Below are 26,555 nucleotides of genomic sequence, written 5' to 3' on the forward strand. Positions count from 1 at the left end.
GCGGGCACTGGCATACCCATTGAATGGTATACTGTGGAATATATAAAGTTTGGGTTGCCCCTCATCTAGCCAATCTATTTAATGCTGCTCTGGCGGGTACCCCTCTCCCACATCTATGTGTACCGCTCTAATCTCATACAGACCCAACAGAACGTGCATCATATAGACCCAATTCTTTCATCAACTCTCATGCCAAGATCAAAATTTTGGCCTCCCACTTAGCCCCCATATTGCACAAAGTAGTTGCCCCAGACTAGACAGGCTTTATGCCGGGCAAGTCGACAGATATAAACATCAGGAGACAGTATCCCAATCTGACCATCACTCGTGGCCTCACTCGACACCGAAAAGGCCTTTGACTCTGTCGAATGGCCATATCTATGGGGCACAATGAAAAGAGTTGGTATTCCATCAACCTTCATCCAGTGGGTCAGGGCACTATAGGCAAACCTGCTAGCCAGAGTTAGAACTGTCTATGAAGATTCTCATTCATCCAGGTCATGATATACAGTATCTAGTAGAATTAAGTCTAAAACAACTGGACTTTTCTGAGTTTTTCTTGAAAACGTTTCACCACTCATCCGAGTGGCTTCTTCAGTTCAAATGACTGGTAGGGAATTCCCCGGTATTTAAACTCTTGATGGTAGTAGAGTCACAGACATCCAATCACAATGGTTCCATTGAACTTGTTCAGTTAGGTGTTAGCTGAAACTGACAGGTGTAAGAAGGTATGATCCAATCACAATGGTACCAAGATTCTCATTGATGAAGGTGTTAATCCTTCAAAGTACATGACTGGAAGTGTGAACTGTTGTGAAACTGCCGGGGTAAGGATGTCAACGCGCCATTGTATGTTGGTGACAAGCGGTGTCTCAGGCCCCCTCCTCTGTTCAGGGATGGTTTTTCCAGGTTGGCATAAATGGCCTCTTTCACACCTCTTTCAAACCATCTGTCCTCTCGGTCCAAAATATGCACGTTACTGTCCTCAAAAGAGTGACCTTTTTCTTTGAGGTGTAGATAGACCGCTGAGTCTTGTCCTGAGGAGTTTGCCCGCCTATGTTGGGCCATTCTCTTACAGAGAGGTTGTTTTGTCTCCCCAATGTATAAGTCTGAGCACTCTTCACTACACTGGACAGCATAGACCACATTACTTTTCATGTGCTTGGGTGTTGGGTCTTTAGGGTGCACCAGCTTCTGTCTCAGGGTGTTGCTGGGTTTGAAAAACACAGGAATGCGATGTTTGTTGAAAATTCTCCTAAGTTTTTCTGATGTTCCAGCAACATATGGAATGACTATGTTGTTTCGCCTGCTGTGTTCCTCCCTTCTGTTTGTAGGTCTGGTCTTTCTGTTGGTCTTTGATTTGGTTTTGATGAAGGCCCAGTCTGGGTACCCACAAGTTTTCAGAGCTCCTTTTAGATGTTTATATTCTTTCTCCTTGGCCTCTGCATTGGATGCCACAGTTTCAGCCCGATGATGTAGAGTCCTAATTACACCCAGTTTATGTTCCAAAGGGTGGTGGGAATCAAACAGCAAGTACTGGTCTGTGTGGGTGGGTTTCCTGTATACTTCAATATCCAGGTCCCTCCCCTCTTTGATAACTATAGCACAGTCCAAAAAAGCCAGTTTGCTGTCTTTCACATCTTCCCTTGTGAACGTGATGTTTTTGTCCACCGAGTTTATGTGTTTGGTGAAGGCTGGAACCTCGCGTTCTTTAATTTTGACCCAGGTGTCATCCACATATCTGAACCAATGACTTGGTGTTGTTCCCTTGAAGGTGTCCAGGGCTTTCTTTTCCACTTCTTCCATGTAAAGGTTCGCTACAATTGGAGACACAGGCGAACCCATGGCACAGCCATGTTTTTGTCTATAGAAAACGTCCTTGTGCTTGAAGTAAGTGGTATTGAGACATAGGTCCAGTAAGGAACAAACTTGTTCTGGGGTCAGCTTTGTTCTGCTGCTGAGGGTGGTGTCTTGTTTCAGCCGTTTCCTCACTGTATCAATTGCCTCGGCAGTGGGTATGCATGTGAACAGAGATGTTACGTCATAGGACACCATTGTATCATCGATCTCCAGCTTTAACTCCTTCACTTTTTTGACAAAGTCCATGGAGTTCTGAATGTGGTGTACTGTGTTTCCAACTAAGGGGGCTAAGATGTTGGCCACGTATTTAGCAATGTTATAAGTCACACAGTTAATGCTGCTGACAATTGGCCTCAAAGGGGCTCCTTCTTTGTGTATTTTTGGGAGTCCATATAGGCATGGAGTGGCTTCGCCTGGGTAAAGGCGACGGTACAAAGCTGGACTGATGACCTTTTCCTTCTCAAGGTGCTGCAAGCAGTCTATAACCTTCTTCTTGTAGTTGCTTGTTGGATCTCTCTTGAGTTGCTCATATGTGTCTGAATCGTTGAGCAGTGTGGACACTTTGGCATGGTAGTCTGATGTATTCAGTACCACTGTACACCTTCCTTTATCTGCTGGCAGGATGGTGACACTTGAGTCCTTGGCAAGTGATGTCAGAGCCCTCCTCTCTTGCAGACTTAGATTGGAAGGGGGAGCTTTAGCATTAGCTAGGGCTGCTGATACTTTTAACCGGATGTTTTCAGCCTCATCCACTGGTATCTTATTGTTGTGGATGGATGATTCTGTGGCTGTGATGAAGTCTACCACTGGTACATACCGTGGGGCCACTGCAAAGTTCAGTCCCTTGGCTAAGACATCCTTCTCTGGTTCTGTGAGTTCCCTGTCTGATAAATTCTTTACCCACAGATCCTTGATGTTCTGGCATGTCTTGTTTTCATCTTCCTTCCTCCCTGTTGATTTGTCTTTTCGCTGGGTGTTGTTGGTATGGGATAATAAATTGGTGAATTTGTTTATTTGCCTCTCCTTGCCCTTGGCATGTTGTGCATATTTTGGACCGAGAGGACAGATGGTTTGAAAGAGGTGTGAAAGAGGCCATTTATGCCAACCTGGAAAAACCATCCCTGAACAGAGGAGGGGGCCTGAGACACCGCTTGTCACCAACATACAATGGCGCGGTGACATCCTTACCCCGGCAGTTTCACAACAGTTCACACTTCCAGTCATGTACTTTGAAGGATTAACACCTTCATCAATGAGAATCTTGGTACCATTGTGATTGGATCATACCTTCTTACACCTGTCAGTTTCAGCTAACACCTAACTGAACAAGTTCAATGGAACCATTGTGATTGGATGTCTGTGACTCTACTACCATCAAGAGTTTAAATACCGGGGAATTCCCTACCAGTCATTTGAACTGAAGAAGCCACTCGGATGAGTGGTGAAACGTTTTCAAGAAAAACTCAGAAAAGTCCAGTTGTTTTAGAGTTAGAACTAATTTCAAGATTTCACAGCCCTAGCCACTTTCCCCTCTTCTCCCTCGCCATGGAACCCCTGGCATGTCGGATGAGATCAGATAATGAGGTGGAGGGACTAGAACTAGGGGTTACTACAGAGCTAAACTCTATGTATGCTGATGATTCCCTCCTCCAGATAAAGCGCTCAGAGCTGCACTAACCCACATTAACACTCATAAGGCCTATTCCGGCCTTTAGATAAACTGGAGCAAACCCATACTATTCACTATAGACCCTAGGCCCCCTAGTGCGCCCCCGCAAACTCAGGGTTTAACCTGGTCTGATACCTTCAAATAGTTGGGGATCTGAATCCATAGAGACCTTAAGAAATTTGTGCACTTAAACCTTGCCCCGGCTCTTGAACTTACCGAGTCCAGAATCAAAATCCTCTCTCCCTCTATGGTAGAATAAATCTTTTTAAAATGTCAAAACTGACATACTTTTTTAGGCAAACCCCCCTAATGATTAGGCCGTGGGCCTAGAAATAACGTTATTCAGGAAAAACTCTCAACCAATAGTCTCAATTACCACTGGAAGTTTATTTTAATCCATTAAAACCATAAGTAACTCCCTACAGACATGGCCTAACGCGTTTCATGCTTACCCAGCACTTAATCATGGGCTCCAAAGCGGAAACACATCCAAAGGGTAAATATACAGAGAGCCAGCCCCTCCCACCCTTAATTAAAAACAATCAAGAATGTAAATCACCATTAACCCATTCCACAAAAATTCCAAAAAGGGTTATACAAAATACATATTATGGGGTTACATATATCACATTCGTATAAAAGCAAAGCAATACATAAAATAGCAAGTGCCTACTAATAAGTCACGTGTAACAAGTAACATCAAAGGTATAATTCACGCCTAAAGGTATTCGTGTTTGTAAATAAAATATCCAACAGTCATTTGACATTTATGTCAAATATTGAGAATATCAGCCCCTCTCTTTCCTACTTTCAGCCGCAATGAATTTCTCTGCATGTCCTGTCCCTAACAGTGTCGGTGATCGTTTATCCCCAAGGGTATGAGCCCTTTATATTATTTGCGTGATTTTTCTCCACTGATCCGTGTCCGTTCCTTTGCCTTCGGTACCAGCAGACTGTCCCTAGATGTACTCCTAGCTCTCCTAGGGGCCCTGTCTGTATTCATCTTATTATATAATATATATATATATTATAGCCTCTTGCTTGGAATCTTTTCTTCATTTCATCAGACTTGGTTTGAAATTCAAGTTCCATGGAGCAGCTCGTCCTTAACCGGAGAAACTGTCCCCCACAGGTACACCCCCAGTTTGGCTCCTAGGATGCCATGATTAGGCATGGACCAGTGTATTACCACTACAAGGTTTACGGTAAATGGTTGAATGAATGAAACCAGCCTCTGCCTAATATCCAGAAACTCAATCTCGATGGGTGTATATTTGTCGGTAAAACGGAGATTTAATTCATTATTGTTGATGTTAGTCACAAAGGCCCTACATTCCTTTTCTCTTCCACCCCAAATGCACAGCAACTCATGGATATAGCAGATATATAATTTTAAACAAGTCATTGGCTCCATACAGAGATGAGTTTCCTCCCACCAACCCATATACAGGTTGGCAAAGGAGGGAGCAAATTCCTCCCCATCGATGTACCACATCTTTGAAGATACAAATCGGAATGAAAAATAAAATAAGATGGTAACCCACTGCTGCCAGGCCCTTATCATGTGTTATTGATGAGTACAGTGACGCCCAACTATACCAAATCTGTACATGGGCAGTGTCTCTAACATAACTATCGAGTCTCAGCCCGAGTGACTGGAGATGAGCACCTACCCATTCCGATAAATGTTCGTTTAATGAGTCTATCTCCTAGATAATAGGTCTACCTGTTGGTGGCCGTTGTTCTTTATGTACCTTAGGTAAATGGTAAAATGTTGGAATCTTGGGGTGTCTTAGGGATACGGAATTCTCTTGTTAAACTAATGACACCATTAAGTTACACCGTTTTATCTACCAGTACAGTCAGGTCTCTCAAACATGGCTTAGTGGGGTCAATAGCAAATATGAGTCCTTGTCACCTAATTGTCTATTGATTTCTCCTCCTGTAGTTCTTTAAGAGCCAGCATTTCATCCCTAGTCAGATTGGGGGCACCTTGGTGGGAGCTGCCAAAGAACTTCTTCAACTCTTTGTTGGTAAATATCCACCAAGGGGTCCCTAAAATGAGTGGGTGAGGATTTTTGAATCTGGTGGTACCAACATATTCACTGCAGGTTTTATCGTTTCTGTGGGGCTTTGCACAAAATACTTCTTAAGTACAACTTTTCAAACATTGATTCACATCCAAAACTGTTTCAAAAATATCTAAATCCCTATTGGGCGAGAAGGATAAACCCTCGTTTAGCGCCATTTAGATTTCTCTATGGTTCCTCCGTAGGGCGGATCCCTCTCTTCTCTCCTTGAATTCTCCCACTTCCTCTTGACTGGTTTTTCTATTCAGAGTTCTGTTTGTTCTTCTTCGAGGCCGCTGTCTGTTTGTTGATTTCATTCCACCTTTTTCTCCTAAAAAAACTTCTTGTGCTCCTTCAATCCAGTTTACCTGTGGAGAAACAGGAGAGGAGCCAGTAACAGAACTGTTAGAGAAGGCATCGCAATCAAAGCTTGTGAAGGACACTTTTTTGAACAACGTTTTGGATTACAAGTGCCCTTCCACGTTTAAAAGTGAATCAGTAACACTGTAACATAAAGATATGAGAGAGCCTTTAAGTACACATGTCATAATAGCACTGAGACCAGACTAAGCTGAGAGGGGATGGGCAGATTAGAGTGCGTAGTTCTTGAAGTTACAGATGAGACATTTCGACACATAGAGAGAGATAGAGAATGATGAATCGCATATCGAGTCGTGAAGCGTCACTAGAGTATGTGTGGATAATCCCTCATGGCGAGGCGAATTGAGCCATTACCTGAGAGACATAAACGAGAGAGGAGATATCAACGAGAAGGTTCTGGCTGGGTGTTTGGTGATCAGAATAGCGACTTATACTGAGTGAGTTTAATAAGTAAATATAGGTTGGTGGCGTGGCCTATAATGGTAGTCTCAATGTCTAAACGATGTGGAGATTGCGGATTGAACGTGAGGAATGCAGCTGCCTGTCCTGAGGTACACTAGTGATGATGAAGCGATGGACAGGAGTACGTGTAGCGAAGTTATGCCGCCTGTGGATAGGGAGAGCACCCTGCCGGGCAGCCATGTTCACCTGCACTGAGGTGAGGATGGCATGGGGTGAGATTTGTACAGATGAACCCTTAACTGAGTCGGTTGAGGTTAAGGGTGTAGATGAATAAGATAACAGAACCATGATGATAATGTTAGAAGTTGTAGGATACTGGGTGGAACTATGCCTGTGACTGCAGTTGAGGGGCAAAGAGTCAGCGAGTGCTGGTGGGCTAGTGAGATGATATTAGAAGATAAATAAATGGCAGTGGCCGACTGAGGTCAGTGATGGGTTGACAACGAAGCAGGTGCCGAGAATGGGCTATCCCATGATACTAGCCATGACTCCGGGCGATCAGGCTTACTACGCGTGGATGGTACTGGATGTAGTCGTGAGGGTTGTTGGTGGACGTTACGATGAAGTACCCGCTACTGGATTTATAGGAGGTCTGACAGCGGTTATGTGAGATGCATAGTACTTATCTGAGAGAACGTTTTATATGTGCCGCGAGATGGTGTCGTGAGACTCAGCGAGGAGTGAAGCGAGACCACGTGTCTGTGAGTGCAGTGACAGCATGCAGGATCGTGGATTGCACCACAGTAGGGGACTAGCCGATTTTCTACCTTTGACAGTTAGAGGACATCAAGTCGGGCGTACGATGAATGGGGGTGTTGGGAGAGCTATCATGCGAGGGTAGGATTACGAGGATCGAAGCCGCTTACTATGATTGCGGATTTATATTAGAAATAACCCGGTCTGGCGACCATGACTTTCGACTTGTAGGCATCGATGGATCGTACGTAAGTGTGCGCAATCGTGTAGATAAAGAGGAATTACGAATCGGCTGGGGAATCGGAGTGAATGTATGGGAGAGAGGTGTGTTTCATTGATTTCGATGGAGGTAGAGGCTGTGGCATTGTGGGTCATGTCAGTGAATTGGGTGTGGTTCGGAGGGAGGTGAAGATATGTGGCGTTATGGCAACGTGAGTGAAATATGTGTTTGGACTGCATGGGTATTTAGGGATAATGCTCGACGGCATGGAGGGGATGTATGTAGGAGTGTCGATATCCACGATCCGGTTCCGCTGATGGTTAGCCCTGCCTTACCAGAGGACGGAGTAGCGCGTGGTATGGCGACTCGATGACGGATAGTTAGTGAAGACCGGAGTACCTAACGAGGCATGTGGAGGTGTTTATGCTAACACGTGGCACGACCGGCCAGCGAGCTGATGCCTATCTATAGTAAGCTGTTTTGGTCGAGCTTGACGAGAATAAGATTCGGCTGTTAATAGCAGAGCCTTTGTAGTAGTGGGGGAGGGCAGTAAGGGGTGTGAGGGGTTCACGCTCGCGGACGGATAGCTATACTACAGATTGAGAGTAGGATGTCGTCCGCTGAGGTATGTAGCGCCACCCATGGAGGGGCAATCCTATGTCGATCTGTCAATCCGGGTACAAGGCTGGGGTGTTTGCTACAGAAACCCTACTATAGTTTATATAAATACCCCGCTGTGTAGCCCCGGGGGAGCCGTTCCTGCACCGGTACAGCTGGGGTGTTTGCTACAGAAACCCTACTATAGTTTATATAAATACCCCGCTGTGTAGCCCCCGGGGCAGCCGTTCCTGCACCGGTACAGCTGGGGTGTTTGCTACAGAAACCCTACTATAGTTTATATAAATAACACCCGCTGTGTAAGCCCCGGGGCAGCCATTCCTGCACTGGTACAGCTGGGGTTTTTGCTACAGAAACCCTACTATAGTTTATATAAATACCCCGCTGTGTAGCCCCGGGGGCAGCCATTCCTGCACTGGTACAGCTGGGGTGTTTGCTACAGAACCCTACTATAGTTTATATAAATACCCCGCTGTGTAGCCCCGGGGGCAGCCGTTCCTGCACTGGTACAGCTGGGGTGTTTGCTACAGAAACCCTACTATAGTTTATATAAATACCCCGCTGTGTAGCCCCGGGGGCAGCCATTCCTGCACTGGTACAGCTGGGGTGTTTGCTACAGAAACCCTACTATAGTTTATATAAATACCCCGCTGTGTAGCCCCGGGGGCAGCCATTCCTGCACTGGTACAGCTGGGGTGTTTGCTACAGAAACCCTACTATAGTTTATATAAATACCCCGCTGTGTAGCCCCGGGGGCAGCCTTTCAAGCTGGAAAAAAGGAGAAAAGGCACAGGTTACATAGCAGATAACAGATAAGTTCTGTAGAATACAATAGTGTTTTATCTGTTATCTGCTATGTGCCTGTGCCTTTTCTCCTTCGAATGGCTGCCTCCATGGCTACATAGCAGCTTATTTATATAAATTATAGTAGACTTTCTGAAGTAAACACACAACTTTTACCAGTGCAGGGCAGCAGCACATTATATTTTAGTTACTTTTATACACTTTCATTTTTTGGTGTTACTGTTCCTTTAAGGAACTAGTGGACCGGCTGGCAGCCCAATTTTTGTACTTGCTGGCAGCCCAATTGGTAGCTGTGTGGCGCTGGGTCTCCCCCTCTTCACAAAATGCCTCCACAATCTTAAAAGTAATTGGCTCCCTTGAGGAGCTCAAGAACTTACTCTATCATACCTCCCAACATTTGAAAAACAAAAAGAGGGACAAAAAGATTTGACGCGCGCAGTGCGGCAATTTTTTTGGCCACGCCCACTTTTGTGACCACGCCCCAATTAACACACCCCATTTTTTTCTAAAAATACTCCTTTTATATAGTTGAAATGGTGGGATCAGATGCAAATGTGCTATACCCTCATACTGTACTACCTAAGGAAGCCCACAGAGCCCCCCCATACACAGTGCCCTTCATACACAGAGCCCCCCCATACACAGTACCCTTTATATACAGTACCCTTTATACACAGTGCCCCCCCATACACAGTGCCCCCCCATACACAGTGCCCCCCCATACACAGAGGCCCCCCAAACACAGAGGCCCCCCATACACAGAGCCCCCCATACACAGAGCCCCCCCATACACAGTACCCTTTATATACAGTACCCTTTATACACAGTGCCCCCCCATACACAGTGCCCCCCATACACAGAGGCCCCCCAAACACAGAGGCCCCCCATACACAGAGCCCCCAAACACAGAGGCCCCCCAAACACAGAGCCCCCCAAACACAGAGGCCCCCCATACACAGAGGCCCCCATACACAGAGCCCCCCAAACACAGAGCCCCCATACACAGAGCCCCCCAAACACAGAGGCCCCCCAAACACAGAGGCCCCCCCAAACCCAGAGGCCCCCCAAACACAGAGCCCCCATACACAGAGCCCCCAAACACAGAGGCCCCCCCAAACACAGAGGCCCCCATACACAGAGGCCCCCCATACACAGAGCCCCCCATACACAGAGCCCCCAAACACAGAGGCCCCCCAAACACAGAGGCCCCCAAACACAGAGCCCCCCATACACAGAGCCCCCCAAACACAGAGGCCCCCCAAACACAGAGGCCCCATACACAGAGGCCCCCATACACAGAGCCCCCCATACACAGAGCCCCCCAAACACAGAGCCCCCATACGCGCTCCGACTCCTTCCGCTGCTTCTCTCCTGTGGCTCCTTCGCCGGTGGTCCCTGGCCCTTTTATAAGGTTGCGCCCCGTGTGTACGTGTGACGTCATTACGCATGGGCGCAACCTTATAAAAGGGCCAGGGACCGCCGGCGAAGGAGCCACAGAAGAGAAGCAGCGGAAGGAGTCGGAGCGCTCGTCCCGCTGTCACGGATCCTTCTATGAATGTCTCGCATTTCTGTAATCTATTACGACATTCAGGGAACTATCCGGGACAGCGGGATGAGCTATAGAAAGCGGGACAGTTGGGGGGTATGCACTATAGAGGCACAAACTATACTAAGAAAGCCACTCCACTAATGTCCACAATGGTGAGAGCATGGCAAGTAGCACTTAATCTCTTTCCTAGCCCCCCCCCCCGCTGCTTCAAACATTCCCCTCTATGGCACAATCCAAAACGGAATCACTTCAGCACTGTCCCTGATTGGCTTGGGCCAACTATGACATCAAGTACATCAATGACGTGTATGTGGAGGCCAAACTTATGCAGTTCCAAGCCCTCAAAGAACAATACTCACTGCCCAACACATTGTTATTTAGATATTTACATTTGAGGCACGCAGCTAGCTACCAATCCCAGTCCCAAACAGTACACACTACCCCCAGGAGAATAGAAGAATATGCCCACACACCAGAACTCTGAAAGCCCCTTTTCCCATGATTGGACACACCTGCCTATGAAGTTCCAACCAATTAGGTGCTGCCACTAATCAGTACTGAGCAATTACATGGGGACCCACATTGTTGCACAGCCAGTTTTTATATGGGCAATGTATAGGGGAGGGTATATAAGTAATGTATAGGGGAGGGTATATGGGCAATGTATAGGGGAGGGTATACGGGCAATGTATAGGGGAGAGTATATGGGCAATGTATAGGGGAGAGTATATGGGCAATGTATAGGGGAGGGTATATGGGGAGGGTATACGGGCAATGTATAGGGGAGAGTATATGGGCAATGTATAGGGGAGAGTATATGGGCAATGTATAGGGGAAGGTATATGGGCAATGTATAGGGGAGAGTATATGGGCAATGTATAGGGGAAGGTATATGGGGAGGGTATACGGGCAATGTATAGGGGAGAGTATATGGGCAATGTATAGGGGAGAGTATATGGGCAATGTATAGGGGAAGGTATATGGGGAGGGTATACGGGCAATGTATAGGGGAGGGTATATGGGGAGGGTAATGGGCAATGTATAGGGGAGGGTATATGGGGAGGGTATATGGGCAATGTATAGGGGAGGGTATATGGGGAGGGTATATGGGCAATGTATAGGGGAAGGTATATGGGGAGGGTATATGGGCAATGTATAGGGGAGGGTATATGGGCAATGTATAGGGGAAGGTATATGGGCAATGTATAGAGGAGGGTATATGGGCAATGTATAGGGGAGGGTATATGGGGAATGTATAGGGAGGGTATATAAGTAAGGTATAGGGGAGGGTATGTGGGCAATGTATAGGGGAGGGTATGTAAATAATGTATAGGGGAGGGTATATGGGCAATGTATAGGGGAGGGTATATGGGCAATGTATAGGGGAGGGTATATGGGCAATGTATAGGGGAGGGTATATAAATAATGTATAGGGGAGGGTATATAAATAATGTATAGGGGAGGGTATATGGGCAATGTATAGGGGAGGGTATATAAATAATGTATAGGGGAGGGTATATAAATAATGTATAGGGGAGGGTATATAAATAATGTATAGGGGAGGGTATATGGGCAATGTATAGGGGAGGGTATATAAATAATGTATAGGGGAGGGTATATGGGCAATGTATAGGGGAGGGTATATGGGCAATGTATAGGGGAGGGTATATGGGCAATGTATAGGGGAGGGTATATGGGCAATGTATAGGGGAGGGTATATGGGCAATGTATAGGGGAGGGTATATGGGCAATGTATAGGGGAGGGTATATGGGCAATGTATAGGGGAGGTATATGGGCAATGTATAGGGGAGGGTATATGGGGAATGTAAGGGAGGGTATATGGGCAATGTATAGGGAGGTAATATGGGGAATGTATAGGGGAGGGTATATAAATAATGTATAGGGGAGGGTATATGGGGAATGTATAGGGGAGGGTATATGGGGAATGTATAGGGGAGGGTATATAAATAATGTATAGGGGAGGGTATATAAATAATGTATAGGGGAGGGTATATGGGCAATGTATAGGGGAAGGTATATGGGCAATGTATAGGGGAGGGTATATGGGCAATGTATAGGGGAGGGTATATAAATAATGTATAGGGGAGGGTATATGGGGAATGTATAGGGGAGGGTATATAAATAATGTATAGGGGAGGGTATATGGGCAATGTATAGGGGAGGGTATATGGGCAATGTATAGGGGAGGGTATATAAATAATGTATAGGGGAGGGTATATGGGGAAGTAGTACTTTATTACAGGACACTGATTGGGAGAAACAGTTCCATGGGGGGCAGAGGCTTGTGGTTTCGGCACTAACCCGGAAGTGATAAGTTCCTGCAAGGTCCCAGTTATGTGGCGCTTATTGTCCCTATATTGTACCCACTGTACCCACTGTACCCACTGCCGTGATAATAACACCGAGCTCCCCTCAGCTCCCCTCTCCCAAACGCTTTTATTCCTCCCCCTCCATTCCTACAGCGCACTCCCCGAACCCTAATGGCCCCATAGGGAAACCCCAAGCTACACAACTGCCGAGGAGCCGCTCTGTGCCGAACTCTATGGTGCGCAGGAGCCGCTCCGGCCGTGTTTACATGCGAACTCGCTGGTGCCCGTGGTGACGCCACACGGAGTGCGCAGGCGCGGTTGTACCCAGGCCGCAGCCCAACGAACGCGACAGGACCGTGTCAGTCAACAAGGCTGGGAGTGTGGGGGGCCGAGAGTCTGCCTGGGGGGGCCGAGAGTCTGCCTGGGGGGGCCGAGAGTCTGCCTGGGGGGGGCGCTACCCTTTATCTCTTCCCGCATATCTGCCAGCGGTGGCCCCCAGGAGCCCGGGCACCTCCCACTAGGGCCCCAGGAGCCACTTCCTTATAGGGTCCCACAGGAACCTTCAGAGGGCTCCCCAGTAGGGCCCCAGGAGCCACTTCCTTATAGGGTCCCACAGGAACCTTCAGAGGGCTCCCCAGTAGGGCCCCAGGAGCCACTTCCTATAGGGTCCCACAGGAACCTTCAGAGGGCTCCCCAGTAGGGCCCAGGAGCCACTTCCTTATAGGGTCCACAGGAACCTTCAGAGGGCTCCCCAGTAGGGCCCCAGGAGCCACTTCCTTATAGGGTCCCACAGGAACCTTCAGAGGGCTCCCCAGTAGGGCCCCAGGAGCCACTTCCTTATAGGGTCCCACAGGAACCTTCAGAGGGCTCCCCAGGAACCTTCAGAGGGCTCCCCAGGAACCTTCAGAGGGCTCCCCAGGAACCTTCAGAGGGCTCCCCAGGAACCTTCAGAGGGCTCCCCAGGAACCTTCAGAGGGCTCCCCAGGAACCTTCAGGCACCTCCCTGTAGGGCCCCAGGAGCCACTTCCTTATAGGGTCCCACAGGAACCTTCAGAGGGCTCCCCAGGAGCCCGGGCACCTCCCTGTAGGGCCCCAGGAGCCACTTCCTTATAGGGTCCCACAGGAACCTTCAGAGGGCTCCCCAGGAGCCCGGGCACCTCCCCTGTAGGGCCCCAGGAGCCACTTCCTTATAGGGTCCCACAGGAACCTTGACGCCTCTGAGGAAGGGCTCCCCAGGAGCCCGGGCACCTCCCTGTAGGGCCCAAGTACATACTCGCTGGGACGAACCTATTCTTACTGGCACCCCCGATACCTGGGCACCTAGTGACAGTCGCTTCTACCCCCACAGGTGGGCCCCAGAAATGTAGCCCCCAACATATAGGGAGACACTGACCAGGTGTTTCATTTATGGGGTGTCTGAACCCGGAAATCCGAGACTTAACCCCCAGCGCTGCCTGTACCCCAGGGGGACATCCATACAAATTAACTCTACTTAGGGGCAATTGTTTCCTTGCTGTGCCCCATACTGGGGTATTAGCCCTGTGACCCAGGATCCTGCGCTGTACAACTGGTGGGGTTACAGCCCATACCCCTTCCTTATAGGGCTCAGTGTGTACAGATCTTGGGACTGAGGGGTGCTGCACCCTTGGTTTGTGGGGTACTGGTGCTTTCCAGCAGTGTTACCATATGAACCCCAATAATGCAGGGTTTCCTTCCTGTGTCCCCCCTAGAAACCTAAAAGTCACATGACGGGCGGCCCCATTATACTCCAGTCATTCAGTAAGGATTGTGGCTATCAGTCTTGGTCTGGGGTGGAGCTTACTAAACAGAATTATATAAGGGTACCCCAGTATTCAAAGTGGGGGTCACTTCCTGCTGTAGTAGCCTTTGTAGCCCCCAAACTCCCTTCAGTAGAACTTGAGCTGACTGCGCCTGGGGCTTCTGGAAGGGGCAGAACTACAGAATCGGGGGCAGGTATTGTTGTGACTAGCGGAAGAACTGGGGCCACAGCCTAGGGGCACCCCACACAGCCAGGGACCAAATACTGGGGGGCTTGGGCAAGAAGAATTTGCTACAGGATGGGCAGAAGGCACGAGGATACAAGGAGGTAAATATGTTCTTCTTTTATGGGGTTTCATTGGAATTGACATTATGGGATGTTTGTATCATATCAGTTGCCGGGAGCGATTGCCGCAGAGTGGTGGCCGGTGGCTACTGGGTGGGTAATGTGGCTGTAGTAACTCTGTAGCCCTCTGTCTGTTCTTGTGTATTGGGGATAGTGGGCCGAATGGGACAGAAGGACCCGGAGAAACACAGGCAGAACATACATGACCCCCTCCTCCAGGAACATACTTACTCCATGCAGATATGACCCCCCCACCAGAACATACAGACTCCATGTAGATAGTGACCCCTCACCAGAACATACAGACTCCATGTAGATAGTGACCCCCCACCAGAACATACAGACTCCATGCAGATAGTGACCCCCCCACCAGAACATACAGACTCCATGCAGATAGTGACCCCCCCACCTGAACATACAGACTCCATGCAGATAGTGACCCCCCCCACCTGAACATACAGACTCCATGCAGATAGTGACCCCCCCACCTGAACATACAGACTCCATGTAGATAGTGACCCCCCCACCAGAACATACAGACTCCATGCAGATAGTGACCCCCCCACCAGAACATACAGACTCCATGCAGATAGTGACCCCCCCACCTGAACATACAGACTCCATGCAGATAGTGACCCCCCCCCCCAGAACATACAGACTCCATGCAGATAGTGACCCCCCACCTGAACATACTTACTCCATGCAGATAGTGACACCCCACCAGAACATACAGACTCCATGCAGATAGTGACCCCCTCCTCCAGGAACATACTTACTCCATGCAGATAGTGACACCCCACCAGAACATACAGACTCCATGCAGATAGTGACACCCCTCAGCAACATACAGACTCCATGCAGATAGTGACCCCCACCTGAACATACATGACTCCATGCAGATAGTGACCCCCCCACCTGAACATACAGACTCCATGCAGATAGTGACCCCCCCCCAGAACATACAGACTCCATGCAGATAGTGACACCTCAGCAACATACAGACTCCATGCAGATAAGTGACCCCCCCACCAGAACATACAGACTCCATGCAGATAGTGACCCCCCCACCAGAACATACAGACTCCATGTAGATAGTGACCCACCCCCCCAGAACATACAGACTCCATGCAGATAGTGACACCCCCACCAGAACATACTTACTCCATGCAGATAGTGACCCCCCCACCAGAACATACAGACTCATGCAGATAGTGACCCCCCCCAGAACATACAGACTCCATGCAGATAGTGACCCCCTCCTCCAGGAACATACTTACTCCATGCAGATAGTGACACCCCACCAGAACATAAAGACTCCATGCAGATAGTGACCCCCCCCCAGAACATACAGACTCCATGCAGATAGTGACCCCCTCCTCCAGGAACATACTTACTCCATGCAGATAGTGACACCCCACCAGAACATACTTACTCCATGCAGATAGTGACCCCCCCCCCAGAACATACAGACTCCATGCGATAGTGACCCCCTCCTCCAGGAACATACTTACTCCATGTAGATAGTGACACCCCACCAGAAACATACAGACTCCATGCAGATAGTGACCGCCCCCCCCCAGAACATACAGACTCCATGCAGATAGTTGACCCCCCCACCTGAACATACAGACTCCATGCAGATAGTGACACCGCCACCAGAACATACAGACTCCATGCAGATAGTGCGCCCCCCCAGAACATACAGACTCCATGCAGATAGTGACCCCCCCCACTGAACATACAGACTCCATGCAGATAGTGACCCCCCCACCTGAACATACAGACTCCATGCAGATAGGGAACCCCCCACCAGAACATACAGACTCCATGCAGATAGTGACCCCCCCCACCTGAACATACAGACTCCATGCAGATAGTGACCCCCTCCAGAACATACAGACTCCATGCAGATAGTGACCCCCTCTAGAACATACAGACTCCATGCAGATAGTGACCCCCTCCAGAACATACAGACTCCATGCAGATAGTGACCCCCCCCCACCTGAACATACAGACTCCATGCAGATAGTGACACCCCTCAGCAACATACAGACTCCATGCAGATAGTGACCCCCCCACCTGAACATACAGACTCCATGCAGATAGTGACCCCCCCCAACCTGAACATACAGACTCCATGCAGATAGTGACCCCTCCACCAGAACATACAGACTCCATGCAGATAGTGACCCCCTCCAGATACATACAGACTCCATGCAGATAGTGACCCCCCACCAGAAACATACAGACTCCCATGCAGATAGTGACCCCCCCACCTGAACATACAGACTCCATGCAGATAGTGACCCCCCACCAGAACATACAGACTCCATGCAGATAGTGACCCCCCCACCAGAACATACAGACTCCATGCAGATAGTGACCCCCCCACCAGAACATACAGACTCCATGCAGATAGTGACACCCCCCACCTGAACATACAGACTCCATGCAGATAGTGACCCCCCCACCAGAACATACAGACTCCATGCAGATAGTGACCCCCCCACCAGAACATACAGACTCCAATGCAGATAGTGACACCCCCCACCTGAACATACAGACTCCATGCAGATAGTGACCCCCCCCACTGAACATACAGACTCCATGCAATAGTGACCCCCCCCACCAGAACATACAGACTCCATGCAGATAGTGACCCCCCCCCACCTAACATACAGACTCCATGCAGATAGTGACCCCCCCACCAGAACATACAGACTCCATGCAGATAGTGACCCCCTCCAGAACATAACAGACTCCATGCAGATAGTGACCCCCCCACAGAACATACAGACTCCATGCAGATAGTGACCCCCCCACTCGAACATCCAGACTCCATGCAGATAGTGACCCCCTCCAGAACATACAGACTCCATGCAGATAGTGACCCCCACTCTAGCAACATACAGACTCCATGCAGATAGTGACCCCCCCACCAGAACATACAGACTCCATGCAGATAGTGACCCCCCCCACCTGAACATACAGACTCCATGCAGATAGTGACACCCCCCACCAGAACATACAGACTCCATGCAGATAGTGACCCCCTCCAGAACATACAGACTCCATGCAGATAGTGACCCCCCACCAGAACATACAGACTCCATGCAGATAGTGACCCCCCCCACCTGAACATCCAGACTCCATGCAGATAGTGACCCCTCCAGAACATACAGACTCCATGCAGATAGTGACCCCCCTCAGCAACATACAGACTCCATGCAGATAGTGACCCCTCCAGAACATACAGACTCCATGCAGATAGTGACCCCACCTCAGCAACATACAGACTCCATGCAGATAGTGACCCCCCCCAGAACATACAGACTCCATGCAGATAGTGACCCCCTCCAGAACATACAGACTCCATGCAGATAGTGACCCCCCCACCAGAACATACAGACTCCATGCAGATAGTGACCCCCCCCCCCTGAACATCCAGACTCCATGCAGATAGTGACCCCTGCCAAACATACAGACTCCATGCAGATAGTGACCCCCCTCAGCAACATACAGACTCCATGCAGATAGTGACCCCCCACCAGAACATACAGACTCCATGCAGATAGTGACCCCCCCCACCTGAACATACAGACTCCATGCAGATAGTGACCCCCACCAGAACATACAGACTCCATGCAGATAGTGACCCCCTCCAGAACATACAGACTCCATGCAGATAGTGACCCCCCCACCAGAACATACAGACTCCATGCAGATAGTGAACCCCCCCCACCTGAACATCCAGACTCCATGCAGATAGTGCCCCCACCAGAACATACAGACTCCATGCAGATAGTGACCCCCCCCCAGAACATACAGACTCCATGCAGATAGTGACCCCCCTCAGCAACATACAGACTCCATGCAGATAGTGACCCAGAACATACAGACTCCATGCAGATAGTGACCCCCTCCAGAACATACAGACTCCATGCAGATAGTGACCCCCTCCAGAACATACAGACTCCATGCAGATAGTGACCCCCCACAGCAACATACAGACTCCATGCAGATAGTGACCCCCTCCAGAACATACAGACTCCATGCAGATAGTGACCCCCTCCAGAAATACAGGACTCCATGCCAGAAGTGGACCCCCCACAGCAAACATAACGGACTCCATGCAAGATAGTGACCCCCCCAGAACATACGACTCCATGCAGATAGTGGACCCCCTCCAGAACATACAGACTCCATGCAGATAGTGACCCCACTCCAGAACAATACAGACTCCATGCAGATAGTGACCCCCTCGCAAACATACAGACTCCATGCAGATGTGCCCCCCACAGCAACATACAGACTCCATGCAGATAGTGACCCCCTCCAGAACATACAGACTCCATGCAGATAGTGACCCCCTCCAGAACATACAGACTCCATGCAGCAGATAGTGACACTCCCCCCACCCCCGGTGCTGCAGGGACACAAGCTGGCACGCTGATTGGGTATCCCTGGCATTACTATTAGTAGGGGGCTTGGGGTATGTAGCCTGCTGGCTAAGGCAAGTTCTCGGGGCGAGATACCCGGCACGTGCTACTAACCTTCCTACTGCCGTGTCTCCCATGTACAGGGTTACCCACTCTCAATTCATTCAGCAACATCAGTCTAGGTGCATAGAAAATGTGTTTAAAGGACAAGTCAACCCAGTATATACTTTGTTTGCCCAATAAAAGGAAATATAATTCTCAGCAAATTTACCCCCTTGGCTCTGAAACACTGTAACACAGTAAGGCAGCAGCCTGACAGACCTGACTCACTGGGGGAGACTGACCCCTGAAACACTGTAACACAAGGCAGCAGCCTGACAGACCTGACTCACTGGGGGAGACTGACCCCTGAAACACTGTAACACAAGGCAGCAGCCTGACAGACCTGACTCGCTGGGGGAGACTGACCCCTGAAACACTGTAACACAAGGCAGCAGCCTGACAGACCTGACTCACTGGGGGAGACTGACCCCTGAAACACTGTAACACAAGGCAGCAGCCTGACAGACCTGACTCACTGGGGGAGACCGACCCCTGAAACACTGTAACACAAGGCAGCAGCCTGACAGACCTGACTCACTGGGGGAGACCGACCCCTGAAACAGTGTAACACAAGGCAGCAGCCTGACAGACCTGACTCGCTGGGGGAGACTGACCCCTGAAACACTGTAACACAAGGCAGCAGCCTGACAGACCTGACTCACTGGGGGAGACTGACCCCTGAAAACACTGTAACACAAGGCAGCAGCCTGACAGACCTGACTCGCTGGGGGAGACTGACCCCTGAAACACTGTAACACAAGGCAGCAGCCTGACAGACCTGACTCACTGGGGGAGACTGACCCCTGAAACACTGTAACACAAGGCAGCAGCCTGACAGACCTGACTCACTGGGGGAGACCGACCCCTGAAACACTGTAACACAAGGCAGCAGCTGACAGACCTGACTCACTGGGGGAGACCGACCCCTGAAACAGTGTAACACAAGCAGCAGCCTGACAGACCTGACTCGCTGGGGGAGACTGACCCCTGAAACACTGTAACACAAGGCAGCAGCCTGACAGACCTGACTCACTGGGGGAGACTGACCCCTGAAACACTGTAACACAAGGCAGCAGCCTGACAGACCTGACTCACTGGGGGAGACTGACCCCTGAAACAGTGTAACACAAGGCAGCAGCCTGACAGACCTGACTCGCTGGGGGAGACTGTCTCCTGAAACACTGTAACACAAGGCAGCAGCCTGACAGACCTGACTCACTGGGGGAGACTGACCCCTGAAACAGTGTAACACAAGGCAGCAGCCTGACAGACCTGACTCACTGGGGGAGACTGACCCCTGAAACAGTGTAACACAAGGCAGCAGCCTGACAGACCTGACTCACTGGGGGAGACTGACCCCTGAAACAGTGTAACACAAGGCAGCAGCCTGACAGACCTGACTCACTGGGGGAGACTGACCCCTGAAACACTGTAACACAAGGCAGCAGCCTGACAGACCTGACTCGCTGGGGGAGACTGACCCCTGAAACACAAGGCAGCAGCCTGACAGACCTGACTCACTGGGGGAGACTGACCCCTGAAACAGTGTAACACAAGGCAGCAGCCTGACAGACCTGACTCACTGGGGGAGACTGACCCCTGAAACACTGTAACACAAGGCAGCAGCCTGACAGACCTGACTCGCTGGGGGAGACTGACCCCTGAAACAGTGTAACACAAGGCAGCAGCCTGACAGACCTGACTCGCTGGGGGAGACCGACCCCTGAAACACTGTAACACAAGGCATTGTGGACTTTATCCACCCTAAATCGTAATTGTATTAAATGAAACATATAGGGTTTGCCTCTATTTATTGCCATTCAGCGGGCAGTAACATCCATGTCTGTTTCTATGTGTGGAAAGGTCTTGCCCCAGTGAATGATAGGTGACTAACCCAGATAATGCTGTATTGCCCCTAGCTGCAGGCGTTACTCTAAAGGGTTCTATGGGATCTTATGCTTCCTGCCCCCCTAGCTTTAGATTGTAAGCTCCACAGAGCAGGACGCTCTAGCTCCCATACCCATTAGTATTTGTATGCTCAGTGTTCCTATTGTATAACATGCTTTGTAGATACATGTCCTGTATCCATTATCTGCCTGGGCTGAGGGGGTGGGAGTGATATAGGGGATTAGCTGATCTGTTCAGCCAATGAGGCTCAGGCTGGTCACTGTGTCCCACAAATGAGAGGCCCAAACCCTACTGGCCCATCTCTTGTGGTTCCTCTCCCGGCAGCTGACTTGCCCTTTAATTCTGTGTCCCACAAATGAGAGGCCCAAACCCTACTGACCCATCTCTTGTGGTTCCTCTCCCGGCAGCTGACTTGCCCTTTAATTCTGTGTCCCACAAATGAGAGGCCCAAACCCTACTGACCCATCTCTTGTGGTTCCTCTCCCGGCAGCTGACTTGCCCTTTAATTCTGTGTCCCACAAATGAGAGGCCCAAACCCTACTGACCCATCTCTTGTGGTTCCTCTCCTGGCAGCTGACTTGCCCTTTAATTCTGTGTCCCACAAATGAGAGGCCCAAACCCTACTGACCCATCTCTTGTGGTTCCTCTCCCAGCAGCTGACCTGTGCCCCCATGATGAATGGCAGCATCCCCCCCGAGGGCTCCTCCTGTTCCCCCTCGCCCAACTGGAAGGAGTTCTGTGAGATCCACGCCCACGCTGCCGCTTTGGACTTTGCCCGGCGCTTTCGGACCTTTCTCAGTGAGAACCCGCAGTATGCCACGCCGGGAGCGGAGAGCAACTTCTCCCGAAGGTTTGCCGAGCATTTTGTGGAGCACTTTGAGACAGAAGTGAACAAGAGCCAGGTTGGTGACGGCCCTTCTCCAAACCGCTGCAGTATCGCCCCTTTTACCGGAGTCCAATCCTCTAACCGGGACCTGTCGGAGACTTGCAGTGACTCTTCTCTGGCTTCCCCAGTAGAGACACAACCGAGGCAGGACTCCTCCGGTATTACCTCCGGACTCTCCAGCAGCCAATCCCACAGCTCCGAGGATGTCTCCACCTCTTCGGCGACAGCCAAGCCCCGCCTCAAGAAAAGGTTCTCTCTGCGCAATGTCAGTCGGAGCGTCCGGGGCAGCGTCAGGGGGATCCTGCAATGGAAGAGCTCGGCAGAGTCTCCTACCGAGGAGACGAGTGGAGCCAACAGCAACTGCAATTCTTCCGCCAGCAGGGCCGGGGGCGAAAGGTGGACTCATAGGTTTGAGAAACTGCGGCTGAGCCGGCCACCCCCCCATAGAACGGAGCTGAGAGATGTCAGGCGGGAAGGGGTCCTGAACTTTGTGATGGCCGAGGAAGTGAACAGTAGCCGGGCCAGGTGGCAGAAGTGCCGACTGCTTCTGCGCAAGTCTGGGGGTGATCAGACGGAAGGGTACCTGCTGGAGTTTTACATTCCTCCCAAGGTGAGCAGGCACTTACTCTGCTGTTAAGCGCAATGTACTCGGGCTAGTAACAAAGTAACCTGTTAGCCGCTTGGCCCTTCACCGTAGCGCCGTGCCCTTATATACACTGTACTGAGGGAGCTCACCGTAGCGCTGGGCCCTTATATACACTGTACTGAGGGAGCTCACCGTAGCGCTGGGCCCTTATATACACTGTACTGAGGGAGCTCACCGTAGCGCCATGCCCTTATATACACTGTACTGAGGGAGCTCACCGTAGCGCTGTGCCCTTACATACACTGTACTGAGGGAGCTCACCGTAGCGCCTTGCCCTTATATACACTGTACTGAGGGAGCTCACCGTAGCGCCGTGCCCTTATATACACTGTACTGAGGGAGCTCACCGTAGCGCCGTGCCCTTATATACACTGTACTGAGGGAGCTCACCGTAGCGCCATGCCCTTATATACACTGTACTGAGGGAGCTCACCGTAGCGCCGTGCCCTTATATACACTGTACTGAGGGAGCTCACCGTAGCGCCATGCCCTTATATACACTGTACTGAGGGAGCTCACCGTAGCGCCGTGCCCTTATATACACTGTACTGAGGGAGCTCACCGTAGCGCCGTGCCCTTATATACACTGTACTGAGGGAGCTCACCGTAGCGCCGGGCCCTTATATACACTGTACTGAGGGAGCTCACCGTAGCGCCGTGCCCTTATATACACTGTACTGAGGGAGCTCACCGTAGCGCCGTGCCCTTATATACACTGTACTGAGGGAGCTCACCGTAGCGCCATGCCCTTATATACACTGTACTGAGGGAGCTCACTGTAGCGCTGTGCCCTTACATACACTGTACTGAGGGAGCTCACCATAGCGCCTTGCCCTTATATACACTGTACTGAGGGAGCTCACCGTAGCGCCGGGCCCTTATATACACTGTACTGAGGGAGCTCACCGTAGCGCCGTGCCCTTATATACACTGTATTGTGGGAGCTCACCATAGCGCCGTGGCCCTTATATACACTGTATTGTGGGAGCTCACCATAGCGCCGTGCCCTTATATACACTGTACTGAGGGAGCTCACCGTAGCGCCGTGCCCTTATATACACTGTACTGAGGGAGCTCACCGTAGAGCTGGGCCCTTATATACACTGTACTGAGGGAGCTCATTATAGCGCCGTGCCCTTATATACACTGTACTGAGGGAGCTCACCGTAGCGCCGTGCCCTTATATACACTGTACTGAGGGAGCTCACCGTAGCGCCGTGCCCTTATATACACTGTACTGAGGGAGCTCACCGTAGCGCCATGCCCTTATATACACTGTACTGAGGGAGCTCACCGTAGCGCTGTGCCCTTACATACACTGTACTGAGGGAGCTCACCGTAGCGCCTTGCCCTTATATACACTGTACTGAGGGAGCTCACCGTAGCGCCGGGCCCTTATATACACTGTACTGAGGGAGCTCACTGTAGCGCCGTGCCCTTATATACACTGTACTGAGGGAGCTCACCGTAGCGCCGGGCCCTTATATACACTGTACTGAGGGAGCTCACCGTAGCGCCGTGCCCTTATATACACTGTACTGAGGGAGCTCACCGTAGCGCTGTGCCCTTATACACACTGTACTGAGGGAGCTCACTGTAGCGCCGGGCCCTTATATACACTGTACTGAGGGAGCTCACCGTAGCGCCGTGCCCTTATATACACTGTATTGTGGGAGCTCACCATAGCGCCGTGCCCTTATATACACTGTATTGTGGGAGCTCACCATAGCGCCGTGCCCTTATATACACTGTACTGAGGGAGCTCACCGTAGCGCCGTGCCCTTATATACACTGTACTGAGGGAGCTCACCGTAGAGCTGGGCCCTTATATACACTGTACTGAGGGAGCTCATTATAGCGCCGTGCCCTTATATACACTGTACTGAGGGAGCTCACCGTAGCGCTGTGCCCTTATATACACTGTACTGAGGGAGCTCACCGTAGCGCTGTGCCCTTATATACACTGTACTGAGGGAGCTCACCATAGGTCACCGTAGCGCCGGGCCCTTATATACACTGTACTGAGGAGCTCACCGTAGCGCCGGGCCCTTATATACACTGTACTGGGAGACCGTAGCGCCGTGCCCTTATATACACTGTACTGAGGGAGCTCACCGTAGCGCCGTGCCCTTATATACACTGTACTGAGGGAGCTCACCGTAGCGCCTTGCCCTTATATACACTGTACTGAGGGAGGCTCACCGTAGCGCCGTGCCCTTACATACACTGTACTGAGGGAGCTCACCGTAGCGCCGTGCCCTTATATACACTGTACTGAGGGAGCTCACCGTAGCGCCTTGCCCTTATATACACTGTACTGAGGGAGCTCACCGTAGAGCCGTGCCCTTATATACACTGTACTGAGGGAGCTCACCGTAGCGCTGTGCCCTTATATACACTGTACTGAGGGAGCTCACCGTAGCGCCGTGCCCTTATATACACTGTATTGTGGGAGATCACCGTAGAGCTGGGCCCTTATATACACTGTACTGAGGGAGCTCATTATAGCGCCGTGCCCTTATATACACTGTACTGAGGGAGCTCACCGTAGAGCTGGGCCCTTACCTTGGGGCCATTATAGCCCACCTGTACTGAGGGGGGAGGCTCACCGTAGCGGCTGTGCCCTATATACACTGTACTGAGGGAGCTCACCGTAGCGCTGTGCCCTTATATACACTGTACTGAGGGAGCTCACCATAGGTCACCGTAGCGCCGGGCCCTTATATACACTGTACTGAGGGAGCTCACTGTAGCGCCGTGCCCTTATATACACTGTACTGAGGGAGCTCACCGTAGCGCCGTGCCCTTATATACACTGTACTGAGGGAGCTCACCGTAGCGCCGTGCCCTTATATACACTGTACTGAGGGAGCTCACCGTAGAGCCGTGCCCTTATATACACTGTACTGAGGGAGCTCACCGTAGCGCTGTGCCTTATATACACTGTACTGAGGGAGCTCACCGTAGCGCCGTGCCTTATATACACTGTATTGTGGGAGATCACCGTAGAGCTGGGCCGCTTATATACACTGTACTGAGGGAGCTCACTATAGCGCCGTGCCCTTATATACACTGTACTGAGGGAGCTCACCGTAGCGCTGTGCCCTTATATACACTGTACTGAGGGAGCTCATTATAGCGCCGTGCCCTTATATACACTGTACTGAGGGAGCTCACCGTAGCGCCGTGCCCTTATATACACTGTACTGAGGGAGCTCACCGTAGCGCCGTGCCCTTATATACACTGTACTGAGGGAGCTCACCGTAGCGCTGTGCCCTTATATACACTGTACTGAGGGAGCTCACCGTAGCGCCGTGCCCTTATATACACTGTACTGAGGGAGCTCACCGTAGCGCCGTGCCCTTATATACACTGTATTGTGGGAGCTCACCATAGCGCCGTGCCCTTATATACACTGTATTGTGGAGCTCACCATAGCGCCGTGCCCTTATATACACTGTACTGAGGGAGCTCACCGTAGCGCCATGCCTTATATACACTGTACTGAGGGAGCTCACCGTAGCGCCGTGCCCCTTATATACACTGTACTGAGGGAGCTCACCGTAGCGCCGTGCCCTTATATACACTGTACTGAGGGAGCTCACCGTAGCGCTGTGCCCTTATACACTGTACTGAGGGAGCTCACCATAGCGCCGTGCCCTTACATACACTGTACTGAGGGAGCTTCACCTAGCGCCGTGCCCTTATATACACTGTACTGAGGGAGCTCACCATAGCGCGCGTGCCCTTACATACATGTACTGAGGGAGCCACCTAGGTCACCGTAGC

At 50.7% G+C, this 26,555-nt stretch overlaps 1 protein-coding gene across 5 annotated transcripts in view; it reads left to right on the forward strand.

The window, feature by feature from the left end:
- The first annotated feature begins 13,623 nt into the window (after positions 1–13,623).
- Positions 13,624–26,555, forward strand: part of sh2b1 (SH2B adaptor protein 1) — a 34,668-nt gene continuing 21,736 nt past the window's right edge. For 2 of the 5 annotated variants that reach the window (XM_031892953.1, XM_031892954.1), the window contains exons 1-2: positions 13,624–14,766; positions 21,887–22,729. In XM_031892953.1, coding sequence (XP_031748813.1) covers positions 21,905–22,729 — 825 coding nt within the window. In that variant the 5' untranslated portion in view covers positions 13,624–14,766; positions 21,887–21,904. The remainder of the gene's footprint in view (positions 14,767–21,886; positions 22,730–26,555) is intronic. The other 3 variants (XM_031892951.1, XM_031892952.1, XM_031892955.1) reach the window with 3 other exon arrangements.

The sequence above is a fragment of the Xenopus tropicalis genome, chromosome 9, assembly GCF_000004195.4.
Source record: "Xenopus tropicalis strain Nigerian chromosome 9, UCB_Xtro_10.0, whole genome shotgun sequence".
Classification (NCBI taxonomy): domain Eukaryota; kingdom Metazoa; phylum Chordata; class Amphibia; order Anura; family Pipidae; genus Xenopus; species Xenopus tropicalis.